Source organism: Balaenoptera acutorostrata, chromosome 10, assembly GCF_949987535.1.
Source record: "Balaenoptera acutorostrata chromosome 10, mBalAcu1.1, whole genome shotgun sequence".
Taxonomy (NCBI): domain Eukaryota; kingdom Metazoa; phylum Chordata; class Mammalia; order Artiodactyla; family Balaenopteridae; genus Balaenoptera; species Balaenoptera acutorostrata.
The window spans coordinates 38,709,666-38,737,269 of NC_080073.1; the positions used below are offsets into that span (position 1 = coordinate 38,709,666).

Sequence of the window (27,604 nt, forward strand, 5' to 3'; positions counted from 1 at the left end):
CACATTTTTCAAGGTATTTCTTTTGTAAAGGAGCCAGATTTGGCAACTAGACTGAAAATCTTCCAAAATTCTGTACAAATGTGTAATATACAAATATACACAAGGCTTTTGCCGAGAAAAGACAGCACAACAAATGACAGAGGCAGCTTTGGTGTTACATACCACCCTAGGGCATCTCAACACCCCCTAGGAATGCAAGGGGCTGATGGACCACAACATAGGCTACACATGTAAAACACACTACAATTACACTATGTACACTGAAGTATAAAAGACCCACTGTCCCCTTGGCCAGCTCACAAGCCCTCTGGCAGGAAGGCAGGCCATTCACCAGATAACCCATACTAGGGGAACTCCTTTAAGTTGGAGAACCTTGCAGAATGAAGTGGTTTGCCCTAAAAACTATTAACAGCACAAGGCATGCCCTTAAAGAGAAAGGTGGTCAGAGTGAATTCAAGAAATGGAGCACTCCTTGTGCTCTCTGGAGCTCCTTGTCATCTCTCTCTCTCTCTCTCTCTCTCTCTCTCTCTCTCTCATCCTCTCTCTGAGTCTCATTCCATCTCAGTGAACCGGGCAAACATGGCCTTCCGGACAGCATCTTTGTAGGAATCTGCACCAGACAGTCCATATGCGCTGCCTTTGGCTCCTAGGCCAGCTCCTTTTAGCCGGACTTGAGCCTAGGGGGGATAAAACTGCTGTCAGCAGCTGGCAGGTAGGTGTGGACTGCTCCCTCTCCCCCTCATCTAACCCACTCCCTACTGAGCTGGACCACCCTCTGGAAGACAGGAGAGGAAGTTTTAAATGAAGACATGGATTTCTATATTGGAGACCTGGAGTAGGTTTAAGGACTGAAGGGATCAAATAGGTAAGGGAGACAGGCAGATAGAACCACACCCTCCCCTACTCCTATGCCTGTTCAGCAAGCATTGTAAGGGCCCCAAAGCACAAAGCATTGCACTGAAGCCCAGGGAAGGTCTGGTAATTTTGGGCACAGATCATAGCAGGACAGCCTGAAGTCAGCAGAACTCGCTTGCACAAATCAACAGTAAGAGTCTGACCTAAGCTATGTTGCCGGGTCAGAGAGGGAGCAATCATTGGCGGTGCTTTTGTCTAGAAGGCCAGTGGTTGAGGGCCTCTGCTCCTGAGCTCTGAGTAAAGGATATCTTATCATGGATGGAAATCCTACTAAATTATAATTTGTTTTATACATAAGCAAAATCACTTAGAAATTCACAGTACCTTTCTAAAAATCCAATCTAAGCTACAAGGGTCTGAATTGGTGTTAAGTTAGGGTTTGTTTATAACAAAGGACATAGATACAGCCCTTAGGAGAAGGTAGGTTTTACCCAAAGATACCAAAAGACCAGAAAAATCAAGTAGGGTGCCACACCCATTCCTTCCAACTGACATCTTCAAAGGAGCGTGAAATATGGGAGGGCTGCAGAGAAGACAACTCCCACTGGGTCCTAGGCCCTCTGGGTGCTTCAACCTCATCTCATCTCTGGGATAAGCCTGCAAGCCACTGCTTACCTCAATGGGGGCTGTGATGCCTTGACACTTTCTTCCCAAACCTGAGCCTTCCCGCCAACCCATGGCCTGCAGCATCTTGTTGCCAATGTTACTGTGGTCAATGCCATCTTTGGTGGGCTGCTCGTAATTCCTGCCAGTGGCAAACACACAGTTACTTAAAAAGCCAGAGCCGCGGCTCACAAAGTGGAAAATGTGCACAACACATACACAGTGCCAGCATCAAACTGCTTCTTGCGCTTAGGTTCTGGAGGTTCTGGAATGCCGTACTTCTCCCGTCTTTCTGCAGCTCGATCCCGGTATTTCATCTACGTGGGAGAACAAACATGGTTAGAGATATTCAGACTTCAATCTGTAGCAGTCTCATGCACCCACACTTCAAGATTATCACCTCAAGTGCTTTCTTCATCTGGAGCTTGGCCTTTTAGAGTGCTCTCAAATACCACATGCCCTGTCTCCCTCGCTGCACTCAGTCATATCCAAAACGGCAGGTTTGTAGAGATGAACTGTGTGTGGAACCTGGGGTAGAACTATGTTTCCAACAACCAGTTTTATTTAACGAGTCACCTCTTGTCAAGCTCTTCAACCAGCCGGCTGGGCGTGGGCACAGCTTGCCAAGGTCCTCGAGGGAGAGGAGGGCAGAGCTGCTGTTCCCCCTCAGCATTTGGACAGGCCCACCTCCAGGGAGACAGAGCCAAGGAGACTTCCAGAGACCTGTTCTACAGTCCCTGGGGAGACGGCACCATAAACAGTGGAAAAAAACAGGAAAGCAAAAGCCCTAACTACAGATACTATCTTGGGGTGAGAAATTTCAAGTAACTTGCTCACTGGTTCATCTCTAACTCATAGGCCTCTATTTGTATTTAAAACCCTGCCCAGCTGGCTCTCAACCTGCCTCGTCAACTACCAAATGACTGCCCATTAGTGGCCCCACAAGCTTCTCCTGCCCACTGCTTCCTTCCACATCACCTGCAATCATCTTGTGTCCTGCTGTTCCCTGGGCCTCATTTGAAGCTCCTCTCATTGTTCACAAAGGCTTCCCTGGCCAGGCCAAATGAGCTCACTCTCTCCTTGCTAAAATCCAGCATACTTCACCAGCAAGTATTTGGCACTCGGGACTTGTAAGCAGCCTTGAGCACCCTCATTAAGGGTCGGTGCAGGGCTCACAAAGTGCACAGAGTTGGGTCCAGTCTACATGAGCCACAATGGCCAAGTGACAGGTATGTGGCAAATCCTACCCTGCCCCTGGGACCTGAAACAAGTGCTACAAATAAAAGCCAAAGGCAGTTACCCCAAGACACTCTAGCGGCACATTGACCCCCATTCACCTCTCTCTCCCTCAGCTCCAAGGCTTCCAGCTCCTGCTCGCTCAGCCTGGATCGTCGGTAGATGTCCATGTTTTGCTATACGAGAGATTTTACAGACAGTAAGAATTCACACCTACCTAATTGGAGATATCACAACATTATCAGTATCTATTATATTCTAAGAGTCAAAGCCCAATTCACTACACTACAGCATGAAAGCCAGAGCCCGCTGCATACGGAGCTGCCATGGTCCTTTCCACTCTATTATCTAGAATATACTATAATCAGGAGCAGCCTTCTAAAAGGCAATCATTTAATACAGGTATTTACTGAACCTTCACTACTGTCAGGGCACTCACAGCATCTTGCTGCCTCCCCTCCCTGCCTCAGATCAGCTCAGAGAAGCATGGCCACCTTGTGTAGGTCTGAGAGCTGCTGGTGCCTGACCAGGGCGTCTCTGTTTGGGAACTGGCGCCGGCAGAGCAGGCAGGCCATCTTCTTCCAGTCGGCCAGCTTTTCTTCTTCACTCTCAAGTCTCTCCACCAGCTCCTCTTCATTGTCACTGTCACCACTGTAAGCAGCAACCAGACCCCTCTAGGGACAAAAGGAGGGTGGGTCATTGGAAATGTACAACAGGAAGATAGCAATGGTTAAAAGTAACGCCTAACCCAAGCTGTGAGAGTACGCCCATTACCCATACTGAGTGGAGCAGCCAGGTCCTCCAGGGCTGGGCTCGAGAGCCTCCTGGCACCAACCCTCTTGGGGCCCCAAGAAGAGTTGCTGGATGGCTGTTCTCAAACTACTGACCATGTTTGAAAACCCCAAATACAACAGATCAGAGTAATGGCCCACCCACATTAGTATCTATCGATAAAATAACTTTTTTCTTATCTTAATTTTCTCTTTCCAGTCTGTTAAAACTCTCTATTTACAAATGCAATAAAACTCAATTAACTGAGCTCAGGAATTTGGGCTTCATTCCCTGCTCCATCTCTCCGGCTCTCACACACGGAAAGCAAAGCCCTGAACATGGATTCTATGTGCAGAAGCTGCTCCAAACACCCACTGACAGGGACCATTTAAGTAGAAATCACATTAGCCAAGATGCAGCTGAGTTTCAAAGTGAGGCACAAAGCACAGATATGGTCATTAAACACTGGTGGTACTTCCTTACTTTGAGGGGATTCTCCTCGTCTCCATTTCGCACCAATTCGGGGATGAGCTGCTGCCTTTCTGCTAAGGCTCCCTGGGAAACAGAGAACAAGTCATAAGCCTCAAATTTTACCTAAGTTCCCCTCACGATGTAAGGCCATTCCTGCTATTGTTACCTTCTTCTCAAAGAGAGCAAAGCCAGCATCTGCTGCAGCAGATTCTCTCCTTTCTTCTTCCCTCAAAGAATTTACAGGTTGAAAGCTGTTTTTAAAATTTTCTTTCTGCTTGTTTAAACTCTTAGCCCAGCGTTCCATGTCTTTGGCAATCTAAAGTCAAACAACAATCACAAAAAATACACTTAGGTAGAGGAACTTAGAAAACAGTCTCCTATGCCATGAAAACAAGCCATTATTGTAACAAACTGTAACAAAACCCCTTTTGCCCTTACCTTTATGAGATACTGCATATAACCAAAGTCATTAAAGGTCTCAAAAGTCAATATATTTTAAATCCCATAAATAGTTTTTATGGATGGCCTCTATCTGCTTCCCATTGAAGGTAACTGTATAAACGACTTTTTCTTCCTGGACTGAAGCTGGGACTCATGCAGGCTCCTGCACTATGCAGGCTGATTAATGACTCTTTTCTTCTTGCTGCTCCATCAGAGGGAACTCTTCAGTGAATTCTTCTAACCGCCAAAAGGCACAGGAAACCCCATACAGCCTTATACAACCTAAATCTCAGGGACTTCCCTGGTGGTCCAGTGGCTAAGACTCTGTGCTCCCAATGCAGGGGGCTCGGGTTCTATCCCTGGTCAGGGAACTAGATCCCTCATTCCGCAACTAAAGACCGTGCACGCAGCAATGAAGATCCCGCGTACCGCAACTATGACACGACGCAGCCAAATAAATAAATATTAAAAAAAAAAAAAAAAGTCTTTGAGTCTTTCAGGATTTTTTTCCCCTAAGTACATAGGCAACTGACAGACAACATTTAGTAACACTAAAAAATTGCAAAATGCTCTACAAACTTGATATAAATAAGATGTGTGGCCCCATTTTAAAGAATCCAAATAAAGCAGATATAAATGCCTTGCCCCCGTGCCCCCCCTGAAAAAAACATAAAAATTAAGCCCAATATCCCAGAGAGAAAGATGGGTCTGCTGGCTGGGTCATGATCTTACCTGCTGTGCTGTTTTGCTCTTGGGTTTCTCCTTCTTTTCCTTCCCCTCTTTTGCAGGAGGTAGGCCCGTCTGCTGGTGGGAGTTAGACTCCGCAGCCAGCACATAAGTCTCCTTCTCTCCATCCCAGTACAGGTACTGCTGGGTTAAGGAATTGTAGTAGTACTGGGGAAAAAAATACCATTAATGCAGATTTCTGCTGTGTTGAACCATTATCTTAAAGGAGTATTTTGTCAAAAACCCACATCAACGTTGTTTTGTCAAAAAAACTAAACATAGGGCTTCCCTGGTGGTGCAGTGGTTAAGAATCTGTCTGCCAATGCAGGGGACACAGGTTCGAACCCTGGTCTGGGAAGATCCCACATGCTGCAGAGCAACTAAGCCTGTGTGCCACAACTACTGAACCTGTGCTCTAGGGCCCGTGTGCCACAACTACTGAGCCCACGTGCCACAGCTACTGAAGCCCGTGTGCCTAGAGCCCGTGCTCCGCAACAAGAGAAGCCACCACAATGAGAAGCCCGTGCACAGCAAAGAGTATCTCCCGCTTGCCACAACTAGAGAAAGCCTGCATGCAGCAATGAAGACCCAATGCAGCCAAAATAAATAAAATAAATTAAAAAAACAAAAACAAAAAAAAAACTAAACATAAAAACACAAAGCATGTTGCAGACCAGTAATATTTTCTGCATAGAGAAGAGGTGCTGTACACCTTGGTGTAGGTGAGGATGATGAACCAGCCAAGAGGTGTGAAACCTCTTGGGCGAAAGTAGAGTGTGGTTTCTTTTCAAGAGTCTAGTTCCCATTAATTTAATCCCTGGGCCTGGAGGGTACCCAAAGAGAAACACGTCTGACCCCTTTCCATAGACAGACCATTTACACAAACCAAGTGGTCAGAACAGGTGGTTCAGGAGGAGCTTTTTCTCATACGTCCTCCATGACAACGAGTTAACATCTCATTGTTGGGTTCAACCATACAGAACCCTGCCTGTGGACACCCAGGCAACCAAAGAGGTTTGTAAAAGGCTAGCTCGGGAGCCTGGAAGGAGGTGACATGTGAAGGAACTTGATCTGAAATTTGTGGGGAGAACCACAACAGAGAATAGGTAGCAGTTATCTCTCCTCTTCTCTATTCTTCAATCACTCACTCTACCTGCTCAACAGGGACCCAGGAGAGACTGCCTGTTCTATCTCTTCCAGGGAAGGTGGTGCGGGTCAGACACAGGAGCCACAACTTCTATGGCCGCCAAGAAGAATGGCCTGGGAAAGGTCAGACTCCACAAGCAAGAGCAGTGGAAGAACCATGCACAGGCTCAGCCTGCTTGGCAGGTCCCACACAGCTTCACACCTGACTCTCAGAAACCACAAGCTCTCAATGCCAAGTTCCTGTTAAAAGCACTTATTTTTACTGTTCTATATATACATACAGCTCCTGGTCATAAACAGCTGTTTATTTATGGAGTGTTAATATTGCTTTTCCTCTTTAAAAGTTATATACACTACCAAAAATAAAACATCACTCCACACATCTGCTAATTTCTACTCTCAAAAATACAAAGGGTTGCTAAGTAAAAGAAGCTAGACACAAAAGGTCACATATCTGATTCCATTTACACAAAATGTCTAGAATAGGCAAATCCACAGAGACAGAAAGCAGACAGCAGTTGCTGGGGTGGGACGGGATTAGGAAGTGACTGCTTAATATATAGGGCATAGGGTTTCTTTTCAGGTTGATGAAAAGGTTCTATAATTAGATAGTGATGATGGCTGCACAACACTGTGAACATGCCACTGAACTGAACACTCTAAATGGTTAAAATGGTGAATTTTATGTTACGTGAATTTTATCTCAATTAAAAAAAAAGAATATATAGTAAGAAAAAAAATCACAATTAAAATTTCTATCTAGGTCTTTACATGAAGGTTAACAGTCACCTATAAATATTAACTTGACAAAATAATCCATGGTTTAGGAGTAAGAATAGTGGCTACGGGTAGGGTTACTGACCGAACAGCAACAGGCACCAGAGAAATGTCCAGCGTGCTAGGAATATTCTCGTTCTTATCTCAGTGCTGGTATATGTATGAATGCATATACATGTAAACATTCAAAGAACTGCAAGAACTGCACGTCAGTTTCATGCATTTTTCCGTATGTACATTATACCTGAAAACATGTATTTTAACCTTTAAATTACCTGCGAGTTGGGGTCATAGTACAGCCCTGTTGTCGGATCATAGTAATACCCTGAAGATTCATCATACTGGTAAGTGGACGTGTCAGGCACTGCTGCAAAAAACAAAATCCAGCATACAGTCATTCCAGGTAAGAAACTGGCTTTACTTCAAATTCTAAGCCACTGAGATGCAGTAGGCCTTAATGGTCTTCTCTCACATCCCCAAGTGTCCCTCTGACACCCACAAAGGGAGAGGAACTCTTATTAAACAAAGACAACAACTAGGACCTTCCAACTGTCAACAGCCCCATGAGGTTTGGCTTACCATATTTGGTACCAGGAACTACACCAGTGGGGGAAGCGGCTGGGGCCTGTGTACTTGTGCTAGTGCTAGGCTGTGCTTCCTCAGTCTGGAAAGAACAGCAGCTTCAATATAATTTCAACTGTAAAGTCTCTCAAGAGAACTAAATCACTGCAATCATCCAGCAGGAAGGGACCCCTGACAGACCCACTGTAGCAACGATCTAAGGCAATCCTTGAGCAAAACACATGTTGACAACTTTCTTCCTAAAGGTCAAGTCGAAGCATGCATAGTATAAATACACCCTGTTTGGAATCTTGCATTTAAAATACACACACAAAATTATTTTATTATCTAATAATATTTGACAGAGAAGTGAGACTGGAATGTGTGTGTATTATTCAATCCTAGCTCATACAGCAGGAAAAGATAATACTAGTATGGCAACACAAAGATCCCCAACAGTCACCAGCTCTGTATCTAAGATGACAGGATTACCGGAGAGCCGGGTGGATTGGACGTCTGATTATATAGCTGGGGACTCTGAGATACTACAGCTGCTGAGGTGGTGGTCACCGCTGTGCCTGATAATAAACACAGGAGTTAGAAGAGCCAACGCACTGAACTCTAAGCCAAACATCCTTATCTGTAATGCCCAATCTAGCGTCTTTGTATATGTCAGTTCTTAACAACCTAATTCCCAATAAGTACTCTTGAACCTACGATATTTTCATTTTTATAATCCTACTAGAATGTGACACACAAAGTCAAACATTCTGTATGATGACTAAGAAGGAGGAAGAGAAGGAAGTCTCCGTATCTGCTCTGGGGTTGAGAATAGATTTAACTGCCACACCTTTATAATTCTAGAACAAAAACTGAAGCATAAGCTTTCAGAGTGACCCTTCTGATTAATGGCTGGACACCAGACTGTAGGGCCACACCGTCTCTGCTTACCTGAACCTACATGGTCACCCATGATTCCTAACAACACAGACAGGGAAAATATTGAATTCCAAGAATGAACACTCATCACATGGTCTCTAAGAGCTTCTTATCAGCTCCTGATGTACATGAGCAATCCCAATATTCCCCTAGGACCTTAGGCACATGGTGACAACCCTGAATGTGTCCTACCCCCAAGTTTTGCAGGGAAATGGCCCTCATAGATTTATCTGGATCTAGTGAGAACATCTAGTTCTACTTCCTCAATTGTATTTGCTTAAACAAAAATAAAGGGAATATGAAGTTTATTACCTGATGCAGATGATGCATCAGATTCCAATCCTCCAGCCTGTTGCTGATAAAACTGTTGGTAATCCTGTGAGTACTACAGAAGAGTCCACCATTAAAGCTGCTATTCTCAGACACACTCTGGAGACCAGAAGTTGGATGCTGGTCAAATCTACCTACCTGAGCATACTGGGCGTAGCCATCTTGGCCTGGCTGCAGGTAACTGTAGTCAACATTGCCTCCTTCACCACTCTGAGACTACAAAATATCAAAAGAAGAGGAAACACAGACATCAAGTTTTTAAAATGTCCTTGGAGAGCTTCTAAGGCAAGCACCGCTGGAGAGGTTACTTCTGTGAATCCGGGCAAAGCCACCACACTACTTTGAGCAAAAAGATCCTCCATCTTACCTGGGTGGAAGACCACTGAGCGGCAGCAATGGCTGTACTAGCCACGGAGAAAGCACTGACCCGGTTACCATCTGGGAGGACCAAGTCTCTGAAACCACAATGATCCAATCATGTGATTCTATCTCAGTATGCTTCCAATCACTAACCACACACTACCCAGAAAACAGCAATTCACTCCAGCCTTTGTTGGAAGGTCTCTAATGCCAGCAAGGCCACATTTCAGATGAGGAAGGGTTTCCATGGGCAAAGCCCTAAGTGGGCAAGTGTCCCTGTAGTATTTCTATTCTCCTTTGTACTCTTCCATCTAATAAGGTGTCTGCTGGATGAGCAATGATACCAGAGAGGGGAAATTTATGTCGCTAGAATGAAGCTCTATATACATGAAGCTGCATGTTGTTCTGGAAGTAAAGAATTATATCCAGATGGGTTTGCACCACGCTGAAGCAGTTTGCATAGCACTTATTCTCAACCCATCTGCCATGTCTCTCTTTGTCCTGCTCTGAAGTTTTCTGGCAACTGGTTATTGAGACAGGAGGGAATAAGCTCTAAGAAGACAACTGTATCCTTCCCAGCCAACCAGGAAGGATAGTGTCTCAATGTAGAGAACATGGGCTTTGAGTGCAGTTAGCAAAGCATCCCTGGACAAGCACGCAGATGCAGCGGTTTGAAGTAAGGACAATGAAGCCACTCACTTTCTGGCACTTTTTGCAAAATCAACCCCAATAGTTTTGCCATCAATTTTCAAAGGAGGATGGAGACTCTGTAGTATCTGAAGCAGCTGAGAAGCATCCTGAAGGAGAATGTGAAGAAAAACAATTTTGTCACGTAATTGAAAATCTCTCTCTACTACCTAAGCCCAGTCAAAGAAATATTAAAAAAAGAATAGCAGTTCATTCTTATTTGTGGATATGAAATCATGAGAAAAAAATTAGCCCTCTTTCCTCCAGGACATGAAGGTATCCAGTATTATTAAAAGAGTAAATGCTAAAACAGTCTAAAACAAAGCATGATGAAAGGACGAACTATGGCTCAACCTTCAGTTCGGCCAGTTATCTACAGGTATATATGGTATTTCTACCATTTACTGAAGTCAACAGCCTGTAATTTAGCACTGTAATAACTGTCATTTCTTAAGTCTTGAACTTTGGGCTCCAGGAGCCTTACACACAGTATCACAATTGGATGAACCACATTTGCCTCTTAAATCTCAGTTTCTTTTAAAAGGAAAGATTCAATGAACATCTCACCATTGCAGAAGACAGCTGCACAAACGCGAAGCCTCTGTTCTGCTGGGTCTGTTTGTCTTTTATGAGGCGAATGTTATTGACAGCTAAGGACGCGTAGGGAGACAGCGCTGTCATGATGGAATCCACCACGGTGTGTGGAGCTATGTTTCGAAGTATGATTGCTGCAGGTGAATGAGACAAATGACAGATACATGCATTCCCACCACCAATGCTTTTCAAGGCAGGTTCAAGTACAAACAAACAAGTCCATTTTGGGAGGTTTCTAGCATATCTGACCCTTGAATGCAGGGGGATTAGGGGTGCTGACCCCACCCCCATCCCAGCCACGCAGTCAAAAATCTGTACATAACTTTATAGTCAGCGCTCTATACTGGTAGTTCCACATCCCCAGACTCAACCAGAGGATAATGTACTACTATAGCATTCATTGAAAAAACCCACGTTGTGCAAACCCATGTTGTTCAAGGGTCAACGGCATATCTTTCACACTTTGACATGGAGAAGATTCTAAAAACCAATCTTTTACGAGGTAACCTGAAGCTACTGCTCCTCATTAAAAAACGGCAGGATGGGACTTCCCTGGTGGCGCAGTGGTTAAGAATCCGCCTGCCAACGCAGGGGAGCACGGGTCTGAGCCCTGGTCCAGGAAGATCCCGCACGCCGCGAAGCAACTAAGCCCATGCACCACAACTACTGAGCCTCCGCTCTAGAGCCTGCGAGCCACAACTGCTGAGCCTGTGTGCCAAAACTACTGAAGACTGCATGCCTAGAGCCTGTGTTCTGCAGCAGGAGAGGCCACCGCAATGAGAAGCCTGCTCACCGCAACTAGAGAAAACCCGTGCGCAGCAACGAAGACCCAGCGCCAGCCAAAAATAAATAAAATAAATGCTAAATAAATAAATAAATAAATTAAATAAAATAAAAAAGGGTAGGAGAACAAAAACATCAAATGGAGGTCAATTTCCAACATAAAGGCCAAAAGATTACATTTGAACTTACTATCACAGTAGTAATCCACAGACTGAACTGATTCTGTGGTTCCAGGGGGCACTTCCTGTTCAGAGTCTACAAGAAAGGAAAGAAAGAGGAAGAATCAGTAACTGAAGACAAACAAACAACAAACCAATATAAAAAATACATTGAAAAAAAAAAAAAAATACATTGAAATACCAAAGTTTTAATTTTAAGTAAATGTAGCAGTTATTTTTTCTTTTTTAACCATTTGTGGCTACAGTAAAACCTCATTAATTTTGACATGAATTTTAAATGTGGAATGCAAAAATTGGGCCAGTGGAGGACTGACATTACCTCTATACTAAAGAAAAGCAGATGCAGAATGTAAACAAGGCGAGCAGACTTAATTTTGGAACATAAAAGAACTATTTGTACTCTCACAATCATCAGCAGGATCTACCTAACCCAAGGTAAGAAGGTTTAAGGAAAATATACAGGTTACTTGTTTAAATGCCCTACAACCTGTACTTTTCCTTAGGTTCACAGACAATCCAATTAGTCAGGGTTTAATACATATTCCCAAACAGCTGAATCTGGGCTTACCAAACTTGTCTGCTCCACATCGGAAGCATTTTAGTCTTTTCCTGAAATTGTTAAGGCAGCACTGGAAAAAAAAAGTTTTATCTTGGTTATTTCTCACAGTAGGCCGGGCTTACTAGTAACAATGTGGGTTAGAGCAAGAGGGCCATGGGCAAGTCCCAGTGACGAACAACAACAAAAAAAAGCAGAAAGTGATACCATGTATCCAAGATAAAGGGATATTAACCTAAAAATTTAGAATGCTTTTACTATGTGAATTCTCCCAAGAAAAACAAATTTTGATGTATTCTGAAGTAGAATTCCATTTTTATCAAGCTGGGGAAGTTTTAGTTCACCCCAAAATCCTACAGCAAGCCACTGGCAAAGTTCTCCCTTATATCAGAAGAGCACCATACGGACTTCCCTGGTGGCGCAGCAATGGTTAAGAATCCGCCTGCCAATGCAGGGGACATGGGTTTGAGCCCTGGTCCGGGACGATCCCACATGCCGCGGAGCAACTAGGCCCGTGCGCCACAACTACTGAAGCCCATGCGTCTAGAGCCCGTGCTCTGCAACAAGAGAAGGCACCACGATGAGAAGCCTGCGCACCACAATGAAGAGCAGCCCCTGCTCACCGCAACTAGAGAAAGCCCACGCACAGCAACAAAGACCCAATGCAGCCAAATAATAAATAAATAGAAAGAAAAAAAAAAAAGAGAGAGAAATTGCCAAAAGTTGAGAGCTCTAGAATTCAAGAAACCATAAAGTGAAATAAACTTAAAATCTTAATTGAAACACTGGGCTTAGAACCAGGATCTTAAACAAAATCTCTCATGTTTGAGGGATTCTGTCCTCTAATACCTACTCAGGAGGACCCAAGAAAGTCAGAAAGTACAAAAATCACCTTATGATAAAAGCTGGTGATTGTGTACTTATTCGTTTCCTTGTTTGGACAGTCAAACAAACAAATAGAAAACAACAAAACCCCAAAAGAGTTTTGTCTACTTGGGAAAAACCCATGCTTACCTTGTTACAAAGCCAATCTTCAAACTTAGGTCTGGGATTGCTATAATGCATTGCAATATGCTTTCCTTGAATCACCAGCTTTTTCTGTAAAAAAAGAAGTAATTAGTTATTCCCATTGTGAGGAACATGTGTCCATTTTCCCAGGGCAGAGCACACTTCGGAAAAATCAGTGCTCTGGAATTAAATGGACAACATACGGGGAGGACCAACCACCGCCACCTATACTCTGCCCATCCAATCCTTCAGATAGGCAGTAAGAGAATGGGATGCGGAGTAAAGGTAAACGGAGTCAGGGAGTGCTGAAAAAGCTGCCACACACTAAACGCTGACATGCACCAGGCCGTGTCTCCAGCAGAGACAGAAGTCCTAACATTCATCATTGACAGGCTGCCTGAGAGTGACAGTCTATTTCAAAAAGCAGAAGACACAACTCTCCCAGTTCTGAGGTTGTCTCCTACTTTAGCCCTTAGCATGGTGTCCTTGGGCTTCGCTTCACTTTTGCCCCAGTCCCCCATCCTTACGCAAAGTGAAAGCCTTTACATTTCCCCTTCCCCCAAATTCCTGCTTCAGGATGTGTCCTTTGGGGGACAATGGGAGGGGAACTCATTTTTAAGGGGAATCTGGTTACAATTTTCTCAGGAGGAACTAGTCTGAATGCCATCAACTCTAAAACAGCTAAATGAGATTTCTTCCTGCCAAGTGCAACCACGTGATGTCCTGAGTGACAGATGTGTTTTTCACTGAAATAGATGGTACTCTCCTTCACGATGAGTAACCAGGAGGCCAATGAAGTTTCTTCAGGGGGTTAGGAAAAGTTTGTAAATGTTCATATACCACCTCATCCTTCAAGTCAACCATGTGACTAAAAAGGACTTAATTTTCAAAGGTCAAAACTCCGAGCTGAATCAGTCTACCAAGAGTATACCCAGCACCTGCCCCCAGAGAGCCTTCATTTAACAGGCACATCTTCTCTTTTTATTTTTTTTGGGGGGAGGGGAAGGGAGCAGGATGTTCTGACACTGTCAGAACAGATTTAAGTAGGAGGTTAGATATCCAAATTTTTTTAAAGGAGTCTAACCCCTCTAAACATACATACTGTTGAGTAATTTGGTTCTTGCAAATCCTGGAAGAGTTAAGACATGCTGTGAATGTTGTCTCTGCAATATCTAAAGACAAGACTGCATGTCTGGCCAAGAGGGAAAGAGCTGAAGGCCATCCACTCATTGTGTTGTAAAGAAGCAAAAATAAAGAAGCTGGGAGATATGTCAACAGATCATCCCACTAGGAGGGATGTGTGCTGGGGGAGACTCCAAACTATCACTGAGTCCCTAATCCTACTGGCCTTTTATTTCTGGAGTGAATTTGAACTGTAATGAAATATTACACATTAACATAGCTTTGTATACATTAAAATTGTGGAGATTTTTAAGTGTCTTACAGGTTTTAATTTCCTAGGAGTTTTAAACTCCCAAGCAAGTCATTCTGATACATCCACCATATTAAAAGATGCTGTCATGTAAAGAAAGCAGATTCACATGAAGCTTGTGTATGTTCTGAATTTTATTAGGATGGTGTCCATGGTATGAAATGAATGAAGATCTACCATTATAAGATCAGGCTGTCACCTCTGGGTTAAGGAAATGAGAGGCTTAAAAATCTAACAAGTCAATCAAAATGATACCCTCATTAGTGAGTCTTGTTATAAATGATAATAAATCACCAAAGAATATAACTCTTATTTATGAGTGACAAATCATAAAATGCTGCAGAGAAGCAACGTAGTGAGTTAAGCAGACTTCCCAGAATGCACTTGGTTAAGGCATTCAATACTGTGCTTCGGAGTTCTGGCAAAAAATGTTATTTAAGTGCCAAGCACTGAACATTATCTTGACAAACCGTAGAACACTTCAGTTAATGCTTCTTAAAGAATCATCAATGATCTGCTTTGAACAGACTATAAAAGGCATTCTCAGGGAGATCAGAATGTTAATGCCACTCTAACTAGATCAGACAGCAGCAAGACACCAGCTCCCAGGCTAATCTCATCAGACTTATTGTTCAGAAATTCCACTAGGTCCTTATATAGTCCTTGAAGACCCATGTGAGCAGTTACGCCTCCAGGAGGCTTGTAGTCTCCAAGCGGAATAAAATATTACTTACAAAATGCCTGTAGCAGACTTCAATTATATTCTCTTCACTGTCAAATCGAGAGTTGGATAATCTAAGATTACTCTCAATGGACATAATAGGAATATAATCAGGTAAGGAAAAGGGGAATATTAAAGGTGTCTTGATAACTACCAGACAAATATTCAGTGGTTAACAAGGCCCTGCCAGGTAGCCATGTTTAAAGGCAGAGCAAATTCTGCAATGTAGTGCTTGGTACTGTATTTATTCTAGTAACAGCAATTTTAATATATACAAAGCTTTTCTTTTTATAAAGTCACTCCTTTGGAACAAACCACTCCTTCAACCTTTTTTTTTTAAATTGTACAGACTTGTTCCATTTTCATGAATATCTAGACTTGGTGAGTGAAGCAACCTGATTGGCTTCCATCCAGCTGGTAGCATCTTGCAAGTGATAAAACTCCACGAAGGCGAAACCACGGCTTACACCTAGAGACAGCATTCAGATATAGACGGGATACTCGTGTTAGTCAGTTCCTTTATAACAGGTGAATCTCTCTCCCACTGCTTCAACACTGCGTGACAAAGCCAATTGGGAAGCAGCTTTACAAATGTGACTTGACTTGGGGATCTTCTTGATACTTTGCCATGGCAAGGAACCAAGCCGCCTGAACTAAATGCCACTCGATTTGATTCCACGCTTAAAAAGTAACCATGCAACCGACTACAAACAGTCAAACAAGGAGTTTATAAATCACTACTTACCGAAGGGAAAAAAAAGCCCCTAAAAACAAAGTTTTTTAAAAGGTCCTCAGATGCTTTCTAACATCGTTTTCAAACAGTCACATTCCTTAGCCATGGCAAACCTTTCATTCTGAATTCATGTGCTTGAAGACTGGGGATATCAGGATGTTCTTTAGGGACTGAGGTGGGAATGGGGAAGAGAACCAGAACAGCAGGAACTAAGCAAGCTCTCACCTGTTTTCCTCTTCATTAGCCTCACGTCTGCAGGCTGAGGGCCTTCAAAGGATTCCATCATTTCTCGAATCTGCACAGACAGGGTTTTACACATTTATAGTTAAAGCTTTAAAAATGCAGATATGTCACTGTCTTCTGAAGTATGCAACCAAGTATCAATGCCAAAAAATGAGGAACTCCCTTAAGATAAATATTTTTTGCACAATATCTTAAAGAAATAGCTTCCTTACATTTACATTAATGGTGAAAATTAACAAAGCTCATAACGTTCTTCGGCTCCTAGTAAATCAAAATAAACATTAATTGGGCCTGAAGAAAGACTTCTGGCTGGTAGGTTTGTTATTGATGTCAGATCAAACCCTTACTGCAAAAGGCAAAATACATTAATAAATACATTAGTCTCTTTATCAATTATACCAGGCAGCCATACTCCCAGGGAGAAAACCAGGGCCAAATTTGTGAAACAGAGGTTCTTAGTGGCCTCCACTTTCCATAATTATGTGTAAAGGCTGCAGGATTATATACAGTCAATCCTCATTATTTGGGGATTCTGCACTTGTGGATTTGCCTACGCATTAAAATTTGTTAACTCCAAATCAATACTTGTAGTGCTTTCATGGCCATTTGCAGACACATGCAGAGTAGTAAAAAATTTGAGTCACCTGATGTATGTGTTCCCGGCAGAGGTGATGCTCTGCCTTGTTTCAGCTTTCATACTGTAAACAAGTGTCCTACTCATAGTCTGTTTAGTGCCAAGTTTTTCACATTTTTGTACTTTTTGTTGGTGATTTCACTGTTTAAAATGGCTCTCCAAGTGCAGTGCTGAAGTGCTGTCTAGTGTTCCTAATGCAAGAAGGAAGGCTGTGATGTCCCTTACAGGGAAAATATATTAGAAAATCTTCATTCAGACATAAGTTACAGTGCTATTGGCTGTGAGTTCAATGCTAATGAACCAACAGTATATATTAAATAAGGCACCTCTAAACAGAAATACACACGAAACAAGGTCATATATTGATCTGTTAATGAAAATGTTGTGACCAGAGGCTCACAGGAACCTAACTTTGTATTTCCCCTAAGAGCATGGTTCCGTACCCCCAGTGCCTTTATAGACTGTAACTACCACAAATATAAGGAAAATCGACTATTTTTTCACAAAGAGTATGTATGAGAAGCGCTACACTGAGCGGGAGCCAACCACCTGACTCAAGCTCATGCCTGGTAACACAGTAAGCGAAAAATCAGTCACGAGAGTAACTAAAAACAGTTTCTATAAAAGTAGCGATACAGTAACATACATAGTAACATAATTAACTAAAGACAGTTACTCTAAGAGTTCACATGTCAGTGGGGGGACTAAAATAAAACGACAATACTGAAAGTGATAAACTGAAATTCAGGAGAAGATTAAATACTATAATTTTTAAATGTTTTAAAGATCCCAATAAGCAAATTTTCTACAAATATTGCACAAAATTTGGCAACCTCAGAAAGTCTGCTTTGAAAACCTGCCTTCTTAAGGTAAGCACTTCTAATTCTCTGAGAAGCCTGAAATAAATAAGCATTTCAATCTTGTTTCATTACCAGAAGGGAGTGCCCCCAGAGTCAGCTAAGGCATTGCTCTCCCCATGCCACCCACTTCTTCTGCACGCTCCCAGGGCCACAGGCCTAAAAGACTCAAGGGGACAGTATGATCAACAAGTAAACTTTCCTCAACTGACTCCTGCAAGATTTCTTGTATCCCCTCCTCCCCTACTCCACATGCCCATGGCTGCTGCTACCTGAGCTCAGCTCTGCCTTCTTTCTAGTCCCTCTACCATTCTAACCTACATAGCTTTTGTTACCAGGTAAAAACCTCAGTAGCTTTCTTTTATACTTAGCTGGGCTTTCAAAGACTCCAGCACTGACCCCCAAAGCACCTTCCCATCCACCTCTCTCCTGCCAAAAGCCTTTGATTTCAGTCAAATCAAGCTGATTTGGGCCAGTCCACATCTTATCCTCAGTTCTCCACCAGACCAAAACATTTCTGTCCCCCAAGAATCAGCTCAACTAAAATCTCCCTGGAGCTCTTCCTTGCCCTCGACCAGTTAACTCAGCTCCCTTAAAGAATCCTCCAGAGTTACTCCACAGAACCACTTTCAACAGGACCTCTTCCAACACCTATCCCTTTCTACTCTGCATTGTCTTCATTATCTGCTGACCTTAGCTATTCATCCTTAAGCTTTTATGAGGCAGGATCCATGGTTCTGCATCACTATAGCACAGCAGTACACAGTGTAGCAAGTGTGCTGTGGATCACAAATACCCACTATTAACTCTAACATCCCATCTCACATTTGTCACTTCCAGTGTTTAGAAGACCAAGGCTGTGTGAACTCAGTAGTTATCTTTAGCTCTAAAATTCACTAAACATTAGTCAGAATATTACTCTGAATACTCCAAGACAATAGATACTGGCACAATGCATGTTTTATAAATGTATTTCAAAACATCACATTCATTTCACAAACAACATTGGCTGAGCAGCCTCCTGCATTCAAGGGTTGGGGATACACTTAAGAAATTCCGCCTGGTAGGTCAAGAAAGGCTTCAGGGACTTCCCTGGCGGTTCAGTGGTTAAGACTCCATGCTTCCACTGCAGGGAGCACGCGTTTGATCCCTGGTTGGGGAACTAAGGTCCTGCATGCCGCAGAGAGCTGCCCTCCCAAATAAAAGACAGGAAGGAAGGAAGGGAGGAAGGGAGGAAGGGAGGAAGGGAGGAAGGGAGGAAGGGAGGAAGGGAGGGAGGGAGGGAGGGAGGGGGGGGGAGAGAAAGAGGAAGGAAGGAAGGGAGGGAGGAAGAAAAGGAAGAGAAGGAAGGAAGGGAGGAAGGAAGAAAAGAAAGAAAAAGGAAGGAAGGAAGGAAGGGAGAGAGAAAGGAAAGAAAGAGAAGGAAGGAGAGAAAGAAAGAAAGGAAAGGAAGGAAGGAAGGAAGGAAGGAAGGAAGGAAGAAAGGAAGAAAGGAAGAAAGGAAGAAAGAGAAAAAAAGAAAGAAAAGAAAGAAAGAAAAGAGAGAGGGAGAGAGGGAGGGAGAGGGAGAGAGAAAGAGAGAAAGAGAGAAAGAGAGAGAAAGAAAGAAAGAGGGCTTCAAGGAGAAAAAAAGGGCACACTGGTAGAATGATGGACATGTCCAAAGTGGCCTGCAGCAGAAGCAAGTGGTGGATGTGGCTGGAAGGAATGGGTGAGGGTCAGAGATACCACTGGAAATCAGGCAGTGCCCAGTACACCAAGGCCGTAGTTGACCAGTCTGAGAAGTGGGGAGCCAGGCTTTTCCACAGGCTTTTCAGAAGTTTCAAATGGATAATATAATTTCCATTAAATCAAAGGATGGCCAAATCATAAAATGTTCTTACAGATACATCCTCACTGAGTAAGTAACCAATTCAATAAAAACGTACTGGCTACCTTCTAATAGCTATTATTGAAGGAATAAGAACTGCTCCCTGTGGTTCTTCTGAAAACTCTACATTGAGCTTCAAAGCCTAAATACAAATGATAATCTATCTGTGAACCAAGCTGAGAGAACTCCACCCTAATTATAGAAATGTATTTCACTAGATATTAGCTTGAGATATAGTAACACAAGAAAGTAATGGTAGAAGCTCAAAGTTCATCGTGCCTATTGGATTGCTCATTAGAACTGTTGGTTTCCCTTACATCGCTCTCCGTGATGGTGATGGGAAGGCCGCGAAGCATGATGGTCTTGCTCTCCCTCTCATCACTGATGTCATGCCTATAGTCATGCTCGCCATAGTCACCATCTGAATGGTAGCCATCTTCGGATCGGTCACTGTTCCTTCTTTCACGTTCTCTCTGATTTACAATAAAGAAAATTGTAATTCAAATCACACTGGGCTTATTTATACCCTCTGATCCACTCTCTCTGCTTTTAGTAATTTATCTTTAGGCATAGAGATAATACAAGAACTCCATAATGATGTTCACTGCAGTGTCTTCTAAAACAGCATAAAACAAAAACAAAAACAAGGACAGAAACCCCCAAACCTGGCAACAATCATTTAGTTCAGGAAGAATGGTTTAACAACTCACCAAACAGTATAACAACCCACAATGAAACACTATTACCTGTTAAAATAAGATGATTATATGCATAAGAAAAAAAAAAACAGTGCAAAATTATATGGGCAGCACAATTACTGCTAAACAAAGCTAATGCATATTGAAAGAAATGTGAAAAAAGCTATGCTACAATGTTAAACTACAACTTTTAGAAACACCATCTGAGGCAAAGGGATGGTATATAATTATGCCCCAATTGTCTCATCTTTAAAATGAGAATAACACCTACCTTATAAGGTTGTAGTGAGACCTGAATGAGTTCATGTAAGTCAAGTGCTCAAAAGAGTGCCTGGTGCATAGTGAGCCCTAAGTAAACCCTGCCCAGTATTTCTATGACTACAGGGCTCAGTCTGTCTTTGAGGGTTATAGTCGACTCAAACAGATTTCAGAATAATAAAGAGTTTGAATATAATACTCCTCTTGAGAGATTTCCACACTTGGTATACTTATTTCAAGAATCTTGGAGGTTCTGTGCATATAATTCATAATTCTAACAACTCTATAAACAGTTGTTGGTCACTCACCTCTGGACTGTCATAGTCTCGGTAGTCATCATATCTATCACCCCTCCGATCATCACTAGATCTTTTGTAATCTGAGTCCCTCCTCCTGCTTCTGGATTCACGCTCATCACGATCATCCCTGTCTATGATGGACCCGTATCTTCCACTGCGTTCTGTTCTACTCACTCTGCCAGGGAAAATAATTTTCATTTACTCTTAAGTAAATCACATTTTGTCCCTTTAGAAAACATGGTTGAAAAAACACACAACCCACATCTCAGTTTATAAGATATCCAACTGGTTCAGTGTATCCCTTAAAATTTATCACCAAATTCCAATTTACAAAGACAATGACTGGGAAAACAGCTATATCCCTAAGTACAAAGGTAGTTTTCAGGAATTCATAATAAATGTAAAAATATAGCTATCAAATGTATGGGTTTAATATTTTTGAGAGAGTCAGGATGCCCAAGTTCCTCCTGCATTTTCCCAAGCCTGTGGCCTACACATCACTCCTTTCACCCCTGATTTCAGATCTTAGTGATCAATCTAGACTGGAAGAATGTAATTATAGTTGTTCCCGCCAGGGACTGGTTCCAGGACCTGCTGCAGATACCAAAACCCATGGATGCTCAAGTCCCACAGTTAGCCCTCTGGTATACGCAGTTCTGCATCTGCAGATTCAACCAACCACGGATCATGTAGTACTGTATTTATTGAAGAAAATCTGCCTGTAAGTGGACCTGCAAAATTCAAATCCATGTTGTTCAGGGGTCAACTGTATTAGCATTTCACTCAATTACAAAGGAGGCCATGTCCTGACTCATCCACTCTGAAGGGTATCTCACTACTGAGAAATGGACCAACAAACTGGATAACCTGTCTTTTTTCTCCTTTAGGCAGTTAACCAAGTTCATTTGTTAGATATAACTAGCACCATCAGAGAACACTATTTCCTATAACATCTGATTGATTGATTGATTGATTGGCTGCGTTGGGTCTTCATTGCTGTGCGCAGGCTTTCTCTAGTTGCGGTGAGCGGGGGCCACTTCTTGCTGCGGTGCGAGGGCCTTTCACTGCAGTGGCTTCTCTTGTTGCAGAGCACGGGCTCCAGGTGCATGGGCTTCAGTAGTTGTGGCTCACGGGCTCTAGAGCACAGGCTCAGCAGCTGTACACGGGCCTAGTTGCTCCGCGGCATGTGGGATCTTCCCGGACCAGGGCTCGAACCCGTGTCCCCTGCATTGGCAGGCAGACTCCTAACCGCTGCGCCACTAGGGAAGCCCCTGACTTATTTTTGATTACTGAGCAGCACTGGGCTTCACAGGAAAACCTAATAACAAAAGGCTTAAACCCATTTGACCACAGATATAAATAGTTCTTTCATAAATTGTTTACCAGGTTCATAAAACTACTATGTAAGGACAAGACAAAGAGAAGGCTTATAAGGGCCTCATTTAGAGTATACAAATTTCATAAAAAGAAACAAATGAAACAAGTAGTCTAGGACTATTTCGCAATGTTAAGTATGTAGATGAGAGACCCTAAAACGGTAAATGTTAATTTATTTGGAACCAGACTATTGACAAAGCATTAAAACAATGATATCATGTGACATGAACACTTCACGAGTCCCAGTGGGCCATCAATTTTTTTTTTTTTTTTTTAAAGGATTTTCTTATTTATTTATTTATTTATTTATTTTATTTTTGGCTGTGTTGGGTCTTCGGTTCGTGCGAGGGCTTTCTCCAGTTGCGGCAAGCGGGGGCCACTCTTCATCGCGGTGCGGGGACCGCTCTTCATCGCGGTGCGCGGGCCTTTCTCTATCGCGGCCCCTCCCGTCGCGGGGCACAGGCTCCAGACGCGCAGGCTCAGCAATTGTGGCTCACGGGCCCAGCTGCTCCGTGGCATGTGGGATCTTCCCAGACCAGGGCTCGAACCCGTGTCCCCTGCATTAGCAGGCAGATTCTCAACCCCTGCGCCACCAGGGAAGCCCCTGGGCCATCAATTTGATCTATCACTGGGACTGGACTCAATATTAAGGAGGCAGCTGGATGAATAAATAAAGGTTGTGTGTTTAAATCAAATGGTTTGAGTCGGAGAATCCACAGATGACACAGGAGTCAAATGCTCTCATCTTAATTCTTTACTAATTCTTTAGCAGTTTTTCTTTCTTCTTCTTGTTTTTAAAAAATGTAACCCATGGTCCAAAGCTTCTCAGCTCTATAAATCTGGATCATCTTGTCATGGAGGGGACAATAACGAGAACTGGCATTCACTGATTGCTTTCTACAGCCCAGGTACTGTGCAAAGTGACAGACAGTATGATCTCCTAGCTTCTTCCAGAGGCTGTTTGTTATCCACACCAGGAACCCTCATGACTTACTACTCCACCCAGCCCTCCTTTGCCTAATTCTTTCTTACCCTTCAGGCTTCACCTTAGAGAATACTTTCTCCAGGAAGCTTTCCTGGCCGTTTCCAAGAAAACACATATTCCTAAGTGTTCTAACAGCACCCTCAACTTCTTTTACCATAGCACAGTTCACACAGTATTTTAATTATCTCATTAAACTGTGTGCTTGTGAGAGCAAGTATCATGAAAGTGCTCACAGCAATGCCAGATACAAAACAGACACTCAAATATTTGTTTGATAAATAATTTTTAGGGCTTCCCTGGTGGCGCAGTGGTTGAGAACCTGCCTGCTAATGTAAGGGACACGGGTTTGAGCCCTGGTCTGGGAAGATCTCACATGCCGCGGAGCAACTAGGCCCGTGAGCCACAACTACTGAGCCTGCGCGTCTGGAGCCTGTGCTCCGCAACAGGAGAGGCCGCGACAGTGAGAGGCCCGCGCACTGCGATGAAGAGTGGCCCCCACTTGCCGCCAACTAGAGAGAGCCCTCGCACAGAAATGAAGACCCAACACAGCCAAAAATAAATTAATTAATTAAAAAAACAAAAGAACAAAAAAACAATTTTTAGGGCTTCCCTGGTGGCGCAGTGGTTGAGAGTCTGCCTGCCAATGCAGGGGACACAGGTTCGAGCCCTGGTCTGGGAGGATCCCGCGTGCTGCGGAGCAGCTGGGTCCGTGAGCCACAGTTGCTGAGCCTGCGCGTCTGGAGCCTGTGCTCCGCAACAAGAGAGGCCGCGATAGTGAGAGGTTCGCGCACCGCGATGAAGAGTGGCCCCCGCTTGCCGCAACTAGAGAGAGCCCTCGCACAGAAACGAAGACCCAACACAGCCATAAATAAATAAATAAATACTAAAAAAAAAAAAAATTCTGATTTAAAAAATGTAATGCTTGTAGGACTAGTCCATTTAAAAAAAAAAACAATTTTTAACAAATATCTCAGTCCCCATTGAAATGCTGAGGTCAAAGGCATGTAACAGTAATAACTTACCGTTTGTCTGAACCCATTGTCCTGCTGAAGATCTAGCACACTGCTCCAAAAGGTTCAAATTTTGTTTTTCCTAGGAGACAAAAGAGATAGGTTGCTGCAAATCTGAGAGATCACGAAAGTCAACTGTTCCATAGCTGGAACACTACTGAGATTGGAATTTCATTAAACCATTAACAGTGATTATCTAAGGTTGGGGGGGTGCGGAGGGAAGTGGGGACCAACTGTCAACATTAAAATCAAGCTAATGTTTTGTTAACAGTGAGCATAGCAGGAAGGCGAAGCATAGTGAAAAATATTAGATTCCACATTCAATAACAAACCCATAAAAGGATACGAGCAGAAGGTTCCTTCCCTGCTCCTGCTGTAGGATTACAAAGCAAAAAGGGCACAGCTGCAATCAGCTCCCTGTGTTCTGAATCAAAGCAACTCCATTGGGATAGTTGACCGTTAAAACATTAATCAAAGTGTCTGTATTAATACAAGGAGCGAAACGAAATTCAAAAATTACTTATGAAAAACTTAAAACCTTTCAGAAGCCCGATGCTGAGTTGATTGAAAATCTACTCCATTTAAAACGCAACGGCTGATCCAAAGCTATCACAAACAAGGGTAAACCTCCACAAGACTTAATTCCTAGGTAACAATAATCACCACAGGTTCCTGAGGTGGCCAGCCTGGCTCAGCTGCGCACCGGCGGTGATAAAACATCACAGAGCTAGACTGCGTTCGATGCGTGCGCGGTCCGAGAAACTACTTACAGCCGTCCCTGGCGCCTGTTCTAGGCAGGCGCTCAACGAACACTTGCTGAATTAATAAATGGAAGGGAAGCATCCGGGAGAAACCAGGCCCTAGGCAGAACCTCTGATGCCTCCCCTCGTCGCCTGGGCAGTGCCCGGACCCACCTCCGCGGGGTGTCCCGGCCGAGATGGCGGCGCCACGGCCTGCGCGACCAACTCAGGCGTCCGGCTTTCTCTTCCTGCCTGCACACCCGCCTCCCGACACCCAAGAGGTTCCCAGCCCGCAGATCAGCCTTCACCGAACAGCTTTCCGGAGAGGGCTGATTCAGGTGAAGCTGCGGGGCGATGGCGGCTAGAGACTGTCAGGGCGCCCCTAAGAAGTACCCGAGGGACAAACGACGGCTTCATGCTCAGCTGGGGTGGGTAGTCGAAAACACGTCCCGACAGGGGCACACTCAAGAGCCCGAAAGAAGCGGGCCTCGGGCTGGGCGGGAGAACGCTCTCTGAAAGCTGACAGCGCTAGCGGCGAGGAGGGGCGCGGCCCTCCAATGCCTCCGGTAGCCCTTCGAGAGATCTGGCTGGAGCTGATCGACCGCCGCCCGCGGCTGACAGGGAGGCTCTACAGGGCTTGCTCCAACAGAAAGAACCGCCGGTCATTACGGGCGGCCGCCGCACTTACCCCCAGGAAGGACGGAAGTAGCAGCAGTAGCGGTTTTGTGCCAAGGGATTCCAACAGGGTACGGCCGCCTCACAAAATGGCGCCTCCGTCGACGGCCGTCTCCTACCCACACAACCTCGCGCCTATCCCCTCCCCCCGCCACACGCTTCCTATGGAGGTGTCCAATCCGCGAAGGCGTCTGGCTGCGCGAGGGCTGCTGGGAAGAGTGGTCGCTAGGGCAACCTGTCACTTAACTACGCCCTGTGTCAATTTCCTGCGTATTTCCCTTTCTTCAAAACCCAGGCCTAATCTCCAGACTGCTTTTTGCAGATACGGATTAAAGCTTTTACCTTTATTAGGCATAGTAATTATTTGCTTTGCTACAAGGGGCTTAGAGAGTACAGTTTTCTTTCACCGACGCGGTGTAAACCATCACGTTTAATCTGGCTTTAAGGAATGTAGGTCGATCGCCTATTGCATTATTGAATGCTAGATTAGATTATTGGGCTACATGATTTACAAATTTCTATTTTCATTTTCATAACCTATGAGGTGGTTATTAAATCCATTTTGCAAGTAAGGAAATTGAGGTTTATGGAAATTAAGAGGATTTTTAAAAAATATTTATTTGGTTGCATTGGTTCTTAGTTGTGGCAGGCCAGCTCCATAGTTGTGGCACACAGGCCCCTTAGTTGCGGTACGTGGGCTCCTTAGTTGTGGCATGCGAACTCTTAGTTGCGGCACGCATGTGAGATCTAGTTCCCTGACCAGGGATTGAACCCGGGCCCCCTGCATTGGGACCGTGGAGTGGAGTCTTAACCACGGCGCCACCAGGAAGTCCTTCCAGGGTTAATTTAACAGTTACTACTTGGCTGTCTAATACAATCTCAAAATTAACACAGCCAAAAACCAACCTTGTCTCCTTCACAGCCTTCCCCACCCCATAGTTAGCAACCCCCTGCTTCCAGTTACTCAGGACAAAAACCTTGGAGTCATCCATGACTCCTTTTTCCTCGTAGTCAATCTATCAGCAAATCCTGTTGACTCTACCTTTAAACTATATCTTGGATCTGACCACTTCTAGCTGGCTCAACTGCCGTTCACTTAGTTAAAGCTATTATCACTGTCCTTGTTTTAGAGAGACAGTAGGTCACACTAAAATGTCGCACTATAGGTTCCAAACTATAGTGGTGGAACTGGGATTTGAACTAGTAAGTTTGAGTCCACGCCCTCATTCACTAGAATGTAAACTCCAGAAGGGGAGGGACTTTTGTCTGTTTAGTTCACTACTATATCCCCAGTGCCTCTACTGCTGCCAGGCACATGGTATGCACTCAGTAAATATTTGTTGAATGAACAAATGAATCTACTACCAAAGCTAAAAGTGCAATATTTGTGGCAAAAAGAACCAGGGATCCTTCAGCAATTCAGAGAGAGATATTTTGGACCCTCACTCATCAGTCAAATGGTGGTATTTCTATGTATCCAGTTTGCATAACTTGCCCACTGGCATTATTTATAGATATAGATTTAGTGGAACTGATTTTTCAGGTCACATATACAGATTGAATAATTAGACCATGACAAGGCAGAGGAAGATATTAGATGTGGAAAACCACACTTATACTCTTTTCTTTCTGGATAAAAAGAAATCTTTTAAGAATAAGTAGAAGGGGGACTTCCCTGGTGGTCCAGTGGTAAAGAATCCACCTTCCAATGCAGGGGATGTGGGTTCGTTCCCTGGTCAGGGAACTAAGGTCCCACATGCCACAGGGTAACTAAGCCCGCATGCCAGATTGAGCTCGCGTGCCTCAACTAGAGCCCATGTGCCCCAAACTACAGAGCCCACGTGCCCTGGAGCCCGCACGCCAGAACTAGAGAGAGAAAACCCACGTGCCGCAATGAAAGATCCCATGTGCCGAAACTAAGACCCAACGGCAGCCAAAAAATAAATTAATAAAATAAAAATAAAGAAAAAAAAAGAATAAGTAGAAGGA

General features: G+C 43.8%; 1 protein-coding gene across 1 annotated transcript; it reads right to left on the reverse strand.

Moving 5' to 3' along the window:
- Positions 1 to 25,779, reverse strand: RBM5 (RNA binding motif protein 5). The gene is made up of 25 exons (XM_057554605.1): positions 25,629 to 25,779; positions 24,213 to 24,282; positions 20,838 to 21,003; positions 19,891 to 20,046; positions 16,195 to 16,264; positions 15,632 to 15,705; positions 13,090 to 13,173; positions 12,088 to 12,148; positions 11,530 to 11,595; positions 10,531 to 10,691; positions 9,976 to 10,073; positions 9,284 to 9,371; positions 9,055 to 9,132; positions 8,899 to 8,971; positions 8,140 to 8,225; positions 7,666 to 7,750; positions 7,362 to 7,453; positions 5,170 to 5,331; positions 4,163 to 4,312; positions 4,009 to 4,080; positions 3,249 to 3,428; positions 2,856 to 2,930; positions 1,738 to 1,835; positions 1,531 to 1,660; positions 1 to 677 (listed from the first exon to the last, which is right to left on the reverse strand). The coding sequence occupies exons 2-25, from the start codon at positions 24,227 to 24,229 to the stop codon at positions 552 to 554; spliced, it is 2,448 nt and encodes an 815-aa protein (XP_057410588.1). The 5' UTR covers positions 24,230 to 24,282; positions 25,629 to 25,779; the 3' UTR covers positions 1 to 551.
- Positions 25,780 to 27,604: the final 1,825 nt, after the last annotated feature.